Source organism: Gavia stellata, chromosome 22 (assembly GCF_030936135.1).
Source record: "Gavia stellata isolate bGavSte3 chromosome 22, bGavSte3.hap2, whole genome shotgun sequence".
Lineage (NCBI taxonomy): Eukaryota > Metazoa > Chordata > Aves > Gaviiformes > Gaviidae > Gavia > Gavia stellata.
Genome location: NC_082615.1, coordinates 12,922,636 through 12,935,774, shown reverse-complemented (window position 1 = coordinate 12,935,774; position 13,139 = coordinate 12,922,636). Strand labels below are relative to the sequence as shown.

At 61.4% G+C, this 13,139-nt stretch overlaps 1 protein-coding gene across 1 annotated transcript; it reads right to left on the bottom strand.

Annotated features, from left to right (window-relative positions):
- Positions 1 to 7,272: 7,272 nt before the first annotated feature.
- On the bottom strand, positions 7,273 to 8,388 carry SSTR2 (somatostatin receptor 2). Its single transcript, XM_009812379.2, has one exon. The coding sequence runs from the start codon at positions 8,386 to 8,388 to the stop codon at positions 7,273 to 7,275; it is 1,116 nt and encodes a 371-aa protein (XP_009810681.1).
- Between the last annotated feature and the right edge of the window lie 4,751 nt (positions 8,389 to 13,139).

The window sequence follows — 13,139 nt, the reverse complement described above, 5'->3', positions numbered from 1 at the left end:
AGCCCGGGGCTCTCCTCCTGGCAGGACCTTTGGTTCGGTGGGCTCTGCTCAGCAGCTGCCCGGGAGGGGGGCGGCGGGGCTGCAGCTGGGGGGGTGCCGAGGTCCCCTCCAACGGCCCTGCTCTGAGCACCCAGGTTTCCCCCGAAATGCTTCCCGCAAAACGCCGCCGGCCCCATCTGAGGTGGTTGTAATAAAAAAAAAAAAAAGCACTTCTCCTGCTCAGGTTTGGCAAAATCGCGCTGAGTGAAAGTGTGTCTGGGGGGGCACAGTTGGAATGCACCCACTGGAAATAAAAAGGCCCCTCTGAATAGTGTTTTATTTCTCCCTCTCTCTCTTTTACGTAGCTCCACCTTGCAATACCTACACTTCCCATCATCTCACGTATTTTCAGCTTGTGGAGGCAGGATGAAGTCGGCACGCTCTGGTTTTTGTTTGCAAAAATCTTCCCTGGGCAGTTACTGGCATCAGCCTTCGTGTAAAGACTTAATATTTTCTGACGGAAACCTGGAGCCACCTCTCTGTGTACGTGCTCGTGCGTACATACAGTTATATATAAATCTGACCAGAAGAACTCCCCGGAGCCAATGTACCTGTTTAGCACCTAATGTTGACTCAGCCAGCTACAGCACGCTGCAGCAACGAGTGTGGCAATTCTTTTCTTACAAACGCTTGTTCCCAGAGGAAAATCCTGCCCTGCGAGCTGCGGATCTCCAGGGGCAGGGCTGCCGGCGGGGCCGCTTGCCTCTGCCCGGCTGGAGAGCATCCAGCTCCCCAGAAGATGCTGGTGTAACCAGAGCGCGTGGTCTTGGGGGCTGTTGGGGCTTTGCTGGTAGAGGTTGCGTTCAAATCCCGTGAAACCCTGTTTGTGTTACAAATTGAGAGTGGGCAAAAGAAAAAAAAAATCATAGGTGTTTTGGAGTGAAGGGGTGTATTTGCATGGAAACTGTTGATGGCAAAGCTGGCCTGTGCAGCTGCTCAGAGCCGAACTTGCAGTTCATGGCACAGCCAATTTCTTTTCACTGGTGCGTTTCCCCGGTGAGGTACCTCTTCCCTAAGCACACGCCCAGGCGTGCACACCCCGCCCCGTGCTGCTCTCTCCAGTAGATTAAACCTCCAGCGATGGCACTTTACATACCCTGATCTCATCAAAACCAGCCTGGAGGTGTGGCTGTCTTGAGAAGTTTCCCCTTCCAGCCGCGTTTCTGCATCCCCTCATATCGAGGAGCTATTTGTGGTCGTGCTTCATCTTGTGACCCATCTAGTTTAGGGGTTGACGCTGGCACAGATGTGCCTGTACCTCAGTGCCCCCCGAGTTTGTGCTGATCAGGGAGCAATCTTGTGGGGTTTTCGGGCAAACGCAGCTCTCCTGCTGTGTGGACCCTCCGAAGCTGAGACCACCCCGCGGGTGAAGAACTGGGTGTGTTGCTCACTGAGGGGGAGATGGATGCAGGGAAGAACTGCTTTTGGGAGGGGGACTGAGTGCGAGTCGTCCCATGGTGGAATGCCAGGGTTGGTGCCTCTTCTCCTGCCAGGGAGGAATCCAAGCCTGGGTTATACCCCGCTGCTCCCACCCGGCTCTGACACACGCACAGAGTCAGAAAACGTAGGAAAACTTTTATTTCCCTCCCACCCCCATCCGCAGCTCCCTCCCCGTGGCACAGACCGTGGCAGTCGGGAGCCTTTGCTGCGGGAAGGCTTAGTTCCACACCGAGACATCGAGAAACAATCGCTACGGGAGGAAAGCAATACTTAAAGCAGAGAAACACTCTCTGGCATGTTCCCGTCCATGTGTCGTACAGCAGACCCACGCACACTATACAGAGCACAGCTATAGATACAGAGGAATGTATGTACAGGAGGTGGGCAGCGTGGTGCGGTGCTGCTGGGGGGATGACCCCCGGATCGCTGCAGCCCCGGCTTGGTAGGGAAGGGCTCTTGTGTTTAGTAAAGATTAAAGCTCGCCTTCCCTTGCCCTGCAGAAGTCACCTGTCAATGTGGGAGCAGCCTCTGCGGTCCCTCCCGGCTCGTGCATGGTGCCACCAGCCCCACGGCACACGGGGAGGGTGAGTGGGAGCCAAGGGACCCCCGAGGGGCTGGGTCCGACTCGCTCCTGCGTGCACAGGGAGAGGCTGCTCCAGCAGCCGCAGCAAAACAGGCTGCAGAGTGTCTCTACAGTGTCAGTATAATAAAACCCTTTGCTGGCGTGTCCAGTATATACACATATGTACAGGCACCCACCCCTTCCCTCCTCCTGGCCGCGCAGCATGGGGTGGGATGGCTGGGGTGCCCAGGCTTTGCAGCCCTTGTCTCCTTCTGGTCAGGACATGGCTACGAGGCAGGTTCTCCCGAATCTCAGCTGGAGCCTGGCTGTCCTCCTGCCCTGGCTTTTTGCATTCCAGGTCCTGGAGCAAGCGGGGAGAGGGCTGAAATCTGGCAGGAGACACGGGTGCGAGGCTGGGGGTCGGAGGCTGGCAGGGAAGGGCAGAGGTGTCCTTGGGTTGGGAAGCAGCAGCTCTCGTTTCAGACCTAGTAGCGGGAAGGGCGGTTTGGGGTCTGTTGTGCCCTTTGCTCGTGCCTTGCTGGTGATCCCCACTTTGAATAGCCGTGGGCAGGGCGTGCGGCTGGTGCAGCCCTGGCAGAGGGGATGGAGACTCTCCCTGAGCGGTTTGAAATCAGCTCGTTCACAGCAAGGGCTGAAACAACTCCCAGAGCTGTAGAAGTTGATCCCCGCTCTAAAGCAGCGGCATGGATCTGGATCCTGGGAGCTCTCGTTGCAGGGGATGGAGCTGGCTGGGGATCGCAGGCTGCATGACTGCCTGCATGGCTGCCTGCGTCTGTGTGGGTCCAGGAGGAACAGGACCTCTCCGTGGAGTCTCCATCAAAGACAAGGCTCTTCCCATTGGGACGGAGAGTCAGGGAAACCCTCTGGAGTTGGGACAGTAGGGTTCATTAGGAGATCATTATTTTAAAGAAGTCCAAGGCAGCTTTGGGGCTGATATGAGGAGCTGTAGAGATGCAACAGGAAGGCTCCCGGTCCAAACCCAGCCTCTCCCTGCACGTCAGAGCGGGATCTGTCTGTCGAGCACTGGGGGGGCACTGGCCATCACAGCGCCAGGAGCCAGGCTCCGTCAGAGGTGGGCACGGTTGGAAGCACGCCTGGGGTGATGCTCAGCCCAGCCACAGCACCAGCCTTCGCGCCCCTGGCCCCCGAGGGCTGAGGAAGCAGGGATGGCGAGGATGCCTCCACGCAGGTCAACCCCGCGGGGGCTCGGGAGAGCTGCGGAGCTGCCCCTCGGCTTTGCTGGGGTTCCTCGTCTGCACGGGGGGAAGCCAGTGGAGGGCAGTGGGAGCTGGTTTCTCATGGGCTTTGTGGGAGCCACGCAGGTGCTGGGACTGGCAGTCTCTTGTGAGAGTGACCCACTGCAAACACCCCCCGTGACAGCCTTGCCGCCGGTGACAGCCCTCGCCGAGGTGGCACTGTCACGTCCACAGACCCGCAGCAAAGCGTCCAGCTCCAGTCCTGCTCCGAGGAGTGCGGGGCTGGATCCGTGCTCCTGGTGCACAGGGGAGCTCTATGGGACAGACGGGTCCCTGCTTCCCATCACCTCCGATTTGTGATAAATCTGTTCCTGCTGCTCCAGCCGGGCAGGCGGGAGCTGTAATTAATCTCGCCTGCTCGGGGACAGTCTGCGTGTGAAGTAGCAGCGGAGCCACTCCAGCACTTGCAGGATCAGCCTATTTGCTCTCCAATAACTGGGAGAGATTTCTCATTATGCTGCCAGCAGCCCTGCGAGGCTTTTCAGAGCAGATCCAATACGAGGTCAAGTTCCCACTAAAATCAAGTGGCTGGGAAGGAAAACTTCGTTACTCGCAGCAGCAACGGAACTGCTGTTTATTAGTCAGCAATGAACCAGCAGAAGGTTTCATTTTGCTGGTTTTACTGCGAGCGTTGGGCTGTGGCTGCGGCTCCCTCCCCTGCTCGCTCCACTGAGGCAGCAGCACGTTTTGCTCTCCTGCCCTTTCCCCCGGGGTGAGCTGCGGCAGGGCGGCTGCGGGGTGCCCTGGCAGCCCCTGGGAGCTGCCTCGTGCTCCTGCCCTGCAGCATCCCACCTTGGTGGCCTTTGGGACATCAGTGGCAGCCCCCTGTGCCCCTCACCTGCAGCCCCATTATCCCCAGCCCAAGAAAGCCCCTGGGTGCAAAGGGGGGGAACAGGGTATTTCAGCTCACAGCCCCCTTGCACAGCTCCGAGCTGCCAGAAATGGCACTGCCCGGGGGGTTTTGCCAGGAGAAAGCTGACCTGGGCACAGGCAGGGCTGGGCACGGGTCCTTCCCAGGGCTCGACAGCCGGGCTTTCCGTGTTTTTGACATTAAACCAGCACAGAGAGGAGATGCTCCCGGCTGGGGGCTCCTGCTGGAGACTCCCATGGGTGTGTGGCTGGGAATAGGCATCACCTTCCACGGTCCCCTCCACCATCATCGGGGCATTGGTGACAGGGCTTGCACGGACAGGACCGGGGCGAAGCCGGCTGCCGGCAGGTCTGGGTCTGGCCCCGCTGAGGGTGAGTGCCGGGGGGTGCGAACATCAGCTCCCGTGATGGGCAGGGGGCTCAGTGCACCCCCCTCCCCGCCGCCTCCCCTGCTTTCCATACAAATAACTCCTTCACCGCCCACCAAATATGAGATATCCAAAGCCCCGCTGACGCATCGCTGCAGCTATGACACTGAAGCCTTATCCTAACTGAGGGCTCCGGCTGCACCAGGCCTGGCCATCGCCATCCAATATTTCACTGTAGTGTGACACGCTGCTCTTGTTTTAATTCCTGCAGCATCAGCAGGGCAGCCTGCGCTGCCTCAGAGCCCGCGTTGGGCTTTACTTAAGGAAGCCGGTGCAGGGATGCGCTCGGCGAGCAGCTGCCTGCCCAGCCCGGCACAGGCAGCGAGGGGACGGGCAGGCACCCGCTCAGCGCTGAGCCCACCGGTGCCTCGGCGCGCGAGTGCAGACATATGTTCCTTGGTGGAGCAGTAAATGGTTAAAAGCAAATAGATGCTGACAACGCTCTGCTTTGCCCCACAGAAAACCCCTGAGCCCTGCGCCGTCCCCGGTGCCCATGCTGGACCCAATGTCCCACAGAACTGTGCCGGGGAGCAGATGTCGAGCCCAGCACTGAGGTCTTTTTGGGGGGCTGGCGGGGGTGCTGGGGTGGCACAGCCGGGATGGGTGTGATGTCCTGGGCAGAGACTCACTGCAGGGGCTGGGCAGAGCCACAGGAAAACTTCTCCCAGAGCTGGTGCTCTCGGAGCATCGAGCCGGGGTACGCAGTTGAGCAAGGCGGCACCCCAAAGTGGGCGGCACCTCATGGGCCACGCTCATCCTCACCTCCCACATCGCGTGTAGTGCGAGGCGGAGGCTCCGCGGCTGCCGGTGACGGGGCTGGTGCAGGGACACCCGGGTGGGATGGGAAAGGGGAGGGTGAGTGAGACCCGGCTGTTTTCTCCACCTAATCCACTGCGTTCCCACGGCTCAGCTCTGGAGCAAGAGCCTGTGAACAGAGTCTGGCCTCTGGCACAGCAACTGCTCCGGGTGCTCTGGCAGGAAGACGGCACTTCTCCCTCTCCCCTGGGCTTTCCCTCATGCTCCCGCTGGGCTGGCCGAGGAGGGTGGCTTCGCCGGGGCAGGAGCAGGCGGTCAGGGCTCCCAAGCCTCCGGTCTGTGCGCTGAGCTGGAAGGGCGGACAGGGACAAGGGCAGAGCCGAGTGTTCCAGGATGGTCTTGAGAAGCTAAACGCAGCGGATGCTGGGCCAGACCCACCACCCCTCTCACTGTGGCCTCCACCCTGTGTCCCCCCTTTCCCACTGTGCGGTGCAGGAGCGGGACCGGAGGGGCTGGATGCATGCTGCCCTGCTCTTCCTCACACCTTGGTGCTGGAAGCCCTGTCGCCTGCTCTGCCTGGTCCCTTCAGCTCGGACGAGGGTCAGGGCCAAGTCCCCAGCACCCCCCACCTCCCGTCCCCCATCCTCTCCATCACCCCTTCCTCCGGCGTGACTTGCCTGGAAGGAGCAGGGCAGGCGTCACTGGCAGCCGGTCGATGCTCGCTCACCGCACGCCGTGGGGCCGGCAGCCCCAGCGATCCTTGGAGCTGGGGCAGGACAAAGCCCGTGTCTCACCCCGGCGCGGGAGCCGTTGGCAGCAGGATGTGCCGCAGCCCGTGCCGGGGTGCTCCAAACCCCCGCTGTTTTGCTGCTGTTTAAACGCTTCCAAGGATTTCCCACCAGGGACTGGTGCCGGACGATCGTGCCGTGGCTGCTCAGCCAGCCCGGCTGTGGCTCACCGGGGAGAGCAGCGGTCTTGGCTGCCGGCGCAGCCTGGGACTGACCGTGAGCAGATGCGGGCGGCAGGAGGGCCAGTGGCTACTGGGGAGGGAAAAGGGGGAAATCCTCCATCCGAGAAGAAAACCTGCGGGCAGGTGACGTCACAGCGGGAGGAGGGAAGGGGCTCTCCCGCAGCGGGAGATGGCGGGGCTGGAGGAGGCCGGTGGGAGCGTGGCGGGACCGGAGGGGCTGCCGAGGCAGCAGAGCTGCTTCCCGCGGGGCGGATGCCTCCGTCCCGGTCCTGGCGTGCCACCTCCGGGCAGGGCGGCTGTTGCAAACGATGCAGTCAAACAGCAGCAGGGAGGCTTCAGGGGAGGCGATGGAGTAACTGGTAAGCCGGGCAAAATGCAACCCCAAATATCCTTGTCTCCTCGGGGAGGGTGGCTGCGGGAGTGTGCTCAGACTCGCCGGGGAGCTCCCACCAGGTCTTTGCTATAAGACAGTGCATCTCCGCAGTGGCACATGTGTTGGCACACACCCATGGCCTCGGCTCCTCCTGAGGTCACCCCGCCACACACGTGTGTGTCTGCGTGTGAGCACCTCTTCTGGGGCAGAGCACCCAAAGCCAACCAGCCCCGAGGGTAGCACCGGGGAAGCCAGCGGAGCCACCCCAGCGTTGGCTGTGGCCCACAGCAGCACTTTGGTGTTTAAATGCGCTGCATTGCTAGAAGTTGTCTTTGTTTTCCTGGCGAGGCAGCACTTCTTGATCCGTACCCTTCTCAGCGCTTGAAAGCCAGCCCACCAGCAGCTCAGGAGGAGCCCAGCCGAGGACCCACGCCGCCCATCCGTGTGCGCACTGCCGTCCCCTTAGCTGGCACTCCTGCCCCGACTCCGTACGTGCCCCTGCCAGTTGGGAGCAAGCGGGGAGAGGAGAGCGAAGGAAGGACAACCCCGCTGCCCTCTCAGATGCTCGTCTGCAGGTCACCATTGAGCAGGGTTCTTTGGGTTTCTGTGGTCTCGTTGAGCCTGGATTTGTCCTGCTTGCTGTCGCTCCGGTCCGCCTCGTCCATGCCGCTGACCTTCACCAGGCAGAGGACGTTCTGAAAGCTCTTCTTGAAGTTGTCGGACAAGAAGGCATAAAGGATGGGGTTGGCACAGCTGTTGGCATAACTGAGGACCACCACAAAGTCGAACATGCCCTTGAGGACAGGCGTGGGCACGATCAGGACGGAGACTGAGGAGACGTTGAAGATGTAGAAAGGGAGCCAGCAGAAGATGAAGACAGCGACCACGATGGAGACCATCCTGGTGACTTTCTTCTCGGACTTTTTCCTCTTGGAGGAGCCCACTCTGATGCCCGAGGACTTGACTTTGATAATGATGAACAAGTAGCAAAGGCAGATAATGGTGAGAGGCACCAGGAAGCCCAAGATGAAGGTGTAGATGATGAAGCCCGTGTACCAGGCGCCCGACTCTCCTGGCCAGATGATGGTGCAGCTACTCCTGCCGTGATTATGCTGCACCCCAGCATAAATCATGATGGGCATGATCACCAAGAGGGAGACGCCCCAAACGGCCACATTGATCATTTTGGCTGTCCTGGGTCGCCGCCACTTGGCAGATTTAATGGGATGGACGACAGCCAGGTACCGGTCAACGCTCATAACTGTCAAGCAGAAGATACTGGTGAACTGGTTGATCCCATCCACCGTCATGACAATTCTGCAGATGGCTTTGCCAAAGGGCCAGTGTACCAGGGCGACCTGCATGGCCAGGAAGGGCAGGCCGAGCATGAACAGCTCGTCTGCGATGGCCAGGTTGAGGATGTAGATGTTGGTGATGGTCTTCATCTTGGCATAACGAAGGATGACGTATATCACCAGCGTGTTGCCACACAGCCCGATGATGCAGACCACGAAGTAGATGAAGGTGAGGATGGCATTGCTGGTCAGGTCGAAGTGCTGGCCTGTGGCGTTCTGTGATGCATTGGTGGGCGCCTCCACGGAGAAGTTGTCGAAGGCGGAAGCCGGGGAGAACCAGAACGCGGTGGTGTTGGGCAGCTCGTATTCCAGCTCCATGGCTCTGCTGGTCCCTGAGCACTGCTGGTTCAGAGAAGCCGAGATGTCATCTTCCCTCGCTCTGGGGATAGAGGAGAAGATTCTAGAAATCAGAGATTAAATAGAAATGAAGGAGTTCCTGGGGAGGATTTGCCCATTGCGCTACCGAGCTCTGTGGGAGAGATGCTCCCTGGAGGGGCTTTCCCCGAACCACCTCCCCATCTCCCCTCCGGAGCCTGTGCGGTGCCGAGCAGTCTGCCCCGGAGACACCACAGCTCCTCCGGACTCCGGCGCTACCGGAGTCCTTATGACTCCCAAAATCCAACCGGTGAGTCCCCCGGTGGGTGCGACTGACGGCCGGAGCACTGGGCGCAGGGGGAAAACCTCTCCCCTTGCCTTGCCTTTCGGCGGGGTGCCAGCCCCCTCCTTCCCGGCCACGACCCGAGCCGGGACGGGCACCCCGAGCCGGGACGGGCACCCCGAGCGCGGACGGCTCCCGCGGACGATGCGCTCGGGGCGGGGGTGCAGCCCCCCCGGTCCCACCGCCCCGCTCCCCGCCGCTGCAGCCGCCGAGCGGCCCCGCCGCTCACCTGCTCCCGCCGCCGGGCAGCGCCCGCCGCTCCGCGCCGCTCCGCTCGGCTCCGCGCACCCGCCCGCCCCGGCGCCGCTCCGCCGCCGGACCCAGCGCACCGGCTGCGCCCCGCCCCGCGCGGGGCGGCTCTGCGGGGCCGGGGCGGGGACAGCCCTGCCCGCGCTGCCCACCCTGCACTGCTCTGCGCACCCTGCCTTCCTCTGCCCGCACTGCCCTGCTCTGCCCGCACTGCCCTGCTCTGCGCACCCTGCCCTGCTCTGCGCACCCTGCCCTGCTCTGCCCGCACTGCCCTGCTCTGCTCTGCCAACCCTGCCCTGCCCGCACTGCCCAGCCTGCTCGGCTCTGCCCACCCTGCTCTCCTCTGCCTGCACTGCTCTGCCCGCACTGCCCTCCTCTGCCCACCATGCCCTGCCCTGCTCTGCCCACCCTGCCCTGCCCGGCTCTGCCAACCCTGCCCTGCTCTACCTGCACTGCCCTGCTCTGCCCACCCTGCCCTGCCCGGCTCTGCCAACCCTGCCCTGCTCTACCTGCACTGCCCTGCTCTGCCCAACCTGCCCTGCTCTGCCCACCCTGCTCTGCCCATCCTCCTCTGCTCTGCCCACCATGCCCTGCCCTCCTCTGCCTGCCCTGCTCTGCCCACCCTGCCCTGCTCTGCTCTGCCAACCCTGCCCTGCTCTACCTGCACTGCCCTGCTCTGCCCACCCCGCCCTGCCCACACTGCCCACCCTGCCCTGCTCTGCCCGCACTGCCCTGCTCTGCCCACACTGCCCTGCTCTGCCCACCCTCCTCTGCTCTGCCCACCCTGCCCTGCCCTCCTCTGCCTGCACTGCTCTCCTCTGCCCACCCTGCCTGTGCTGCCTGCTCCCTGCGCTGCCTGCTCTGCCCACCCTGCCTGCTTTGCCTGTCCTGCCGTGCTCACCCTGCAGTGCCCACTGCCCTGCCAGGACCCGCCGAGCCAAGCAGGGCACCTCGGCTGCCTGCAGCTCTGGGTGCTGCTCCCAGGGGTCCGGCCGGCCACATGATCCCAGGCTTTGCGCCTGGGAGCGGAGCCTCTCCTCGCAGAGGCTGTGGGTGTATGGCGAAGGGTGCCCAAAACCAGGGGCTCAGAGGGGGTCCCAGGGGCATGTGCTGGAGGTGCTGTGCAGCAGGCAGCGTGGGTGCAGGGACCCTGCTCCACCCCAGAGTGTGGTGGGACCTGCCTGGCTTCATGGGGCTTCCAGCAGAAAAGACCCCCCAGGGCCACATGCCCCTCAGCTCCTTCCTCTTCCTCGCACCACCCTGGCCTTGCTGCCTGGCTCCTGCTGCAGAAGCTGATGCTCCACATTTTGATTCCAGTGATGGTGCAAAGGGCTCAGCCTCTCCTGAGATCCCAGGGCCATGGAGGGGAAGGACAGGCCACGGCAACGGCAGTGTGACAGTCACGTTGTGACCCCGTCAGGAGACCCCGGAGAGGTGTCCGAGAGTCCCAGTTTCTCCCAGGAAGGTGGGAGTACCTCGCCCCCAGGGTTTTGCACCTTTGCCACCAAAGGCAAGGCAAGGCAGGTCCTCGCTGGCTTGTCACAGCCTGGGGGAGGTGGGAAGGTGACGGGTGTGGTGGTCGCCCACAGCTTTGGGGTCTCTGGGGACTTGCGCAATATGGGTGGCTACTGCTGCAGCCTCTCCCTCTGCAGTTATCCAGTAATGATGACTGGAGGAAGAAGACCAAAAAAAGAGGTTTGGGGAGATAACCTCTGCTCTGGTTTGTTTGAGATCTTGAAAGCAATTAAATAATAGCTACTCCTTCTCTCCCCCCCCTCCATCACTTATCAAAGAGACAATAGAAAGCAGGAAATTAAGAGTGACTTGGAACAAAGAGCCCAGAGCAAGGCTGCTGATTGCGGCAAGAGGGGCTGGGAGGTTCTCATTTGCACTTAGCCGTCCACTTCCCAAGGTGGATCTGAAGACATCGGGGCCTGGAGCATGAGTGAGAATCATTATCAGCCTCATACATCTTTAGGAGGCTGGAAGAAGCTTCTTCTGGTATAGATGATGTGGAAATTAATATCCCAGTAAAAGTGTGTGAGGAAGGGAGGAAGACGGTTTGGCGGATGGGGGATCGGGTCTCTGTGGGGTGCTGCTCGCTGGGGTTGGGGTGTCCCATTGCGTGTCACCTGTGCAAGCCCCGAGGGCAGCTCCCTGGGATGCTGCTCTGGGCAGGTGCTGCACATGGCTCCAGGGACCAGCGCCCTGCTCTGCCTGCTGGAAACGCAGGCAGAGATGCAGGCAGAGCAGAGATGTGCCCTGACATCAGGCAGGAGGGAGTGCAGCACACCAGCGTGGCTCAGGAGAGGGTTCTGATGCCTTGTGACCTTTTCACAGTTGTTTCATCCTCTTTCGGCGGGTTCTCGTGCCCAGGAGGGATGTCCTGACCGTCCCTTTCCCTCAAAGCCGCGTCGGTAGCCATCGCCAGTAGCGGGAAGGGCAGTGTAAAGCCTTGCTGTGCGCGTTCCCAGTGCTGCCTCCTTGAATTTCTCCCCTGAATAGGTGACGCTGCCACATCCCTCCCTTGGGTCCCTTGCTGCGCAGCAAGCCTCGCTCGCGGCAGGTCGGCGTGCCGCGGTGTCCCCTCGCCTCGGCACCGAGACCAGCCCCCAGCCCGGGCTCGCAACACTTTCTCCCAGCGCCCAGCGTGGTGCTGAGCATCGTCTTCCCACTGTGCTGGGGGGCTGGAGCGGTGGGCAGCCGGGGCAGGGCGAGCGCAGGGGTCCCGGGGTGCTCGGGGCTATCTGCAGAGCGTCAGGGCTTCAGCTGCCCTCTGCCCTTTGCTTCCACCTCCGTGGGCAGCTGTGTTGGATGCAGGGGCCAGGGAGCTGTGGAATTCAGCCAGCAAGCTCACTTGCCTAAAACCAGATCTGATCTTCTTTAAAAAAACCCAAAAACTAATGAAATGGTGTGCCGGTGTGTATTAAGGGGCTGATCTGAGCTGGTACCCATCCAGCGAGGAGTGCAGCAGCAGCTCGTTGTATTGGGAAGCCGTGCTTGAGCCTTTTGAAGAGATTTTTTTTATTCTACTCAGATTTAGGGTTGCATTATAGCCTAGTGTAGGGTTTGGTCTGTACCTCTGGGTGGTCCCTGGTTTGGAGAGACATTGTCTTACCCCAGCAGCTGGTTTGGTGCTGGCAGATAAACTCCTCTTTGTCCTTTAGCCTGGGAAGCATCCACTCTGCTGAAAAGCAATTTACTGGCAGAGCTGGATATAGGAGAAATGCACGACCTCTTCCCACACGGCTTCGACGTCCGATATAACCCATGGGAGAGGGGCATGGGGATTACGTGACCACGAAGCAGTTCTTAAAGTCCTTCCAAGTTTCCTGCCATCCATTCCCAGCTGTTCTGCGAGACTCCCTGTGGAAAACAGCGCTTTCAACCCCTGTCCTGGAAATGAGTGTTGTAAGGAGCTGGGGCTTTGGTTGCCAATGGAGGGGTAGGGTGAGCCGCCCTTTATTCCCGATACGTGGAGGGGAGGCAGCGAGATCTCCGGCATTTTGCAGGAATGAAGGAGGCTGTGTTGGACTGGTGGGGCTCTCTGATGGCGGAGGGGAACTGGAGGAACTGGGAGGCAGTCACCATTCTCCAGCAGTCAGGAGGGGATGGATTTGCTCCGGAGCGCAGCTCGCCCCGCAGCTTGCTCCTCCTACGCTCCACTCGCCTGCAGCTGCCCCACGCTGCTGGGGGAGAGGTGGGGGTGCGCGGGGCCGGTCACCCACGTTTGGGTCCCAAGCGGGTGCCACGGGGTCCCTGCGCATGCCCTGCCTGTCTCAGCCCTCGGTCCATCACTGTCCTCAGCAGTATCCCTGCCCACAGCCCTTCTGCCGGTCTCTCCAGTTACCTCTGTTACTGACTAATGGCAAAAATGCCGGGTCATTGCTCCGGACCCTGTTCGTGCCGGGGGACAGGTCCCTGCGGGTTAAAGCTTCCTCTCATCTCCTCTCCTCTGGGTGCCCGGCTGCAGTGTCCTATGGTGGGGTGGGAAGGACCTTCACAGGGAGTGAAGTGATGCCACCTCAGCCTTGCTGGCCCTGTCACTGTCCCCGTTCCCAGCGCGCAGGGTGCAGGGCCAGCCCGAGGAGCCCCAGGGCTCATCATCGCCTTTGCAGAGACGCGAGCCGGCCCCGAGCAGCTCTGCCTCCGTGCACGGGGC

What these genes read in the sequence shown, in the direction of transcription:
- SSTR2 (XM_009812379.2), bottom strand. Translation starts at nt 8,388, where the DNA reads ATGGAGCTGGAATACGAGCTGCCCAACACCACCGCGTTCTGGTTCTCC.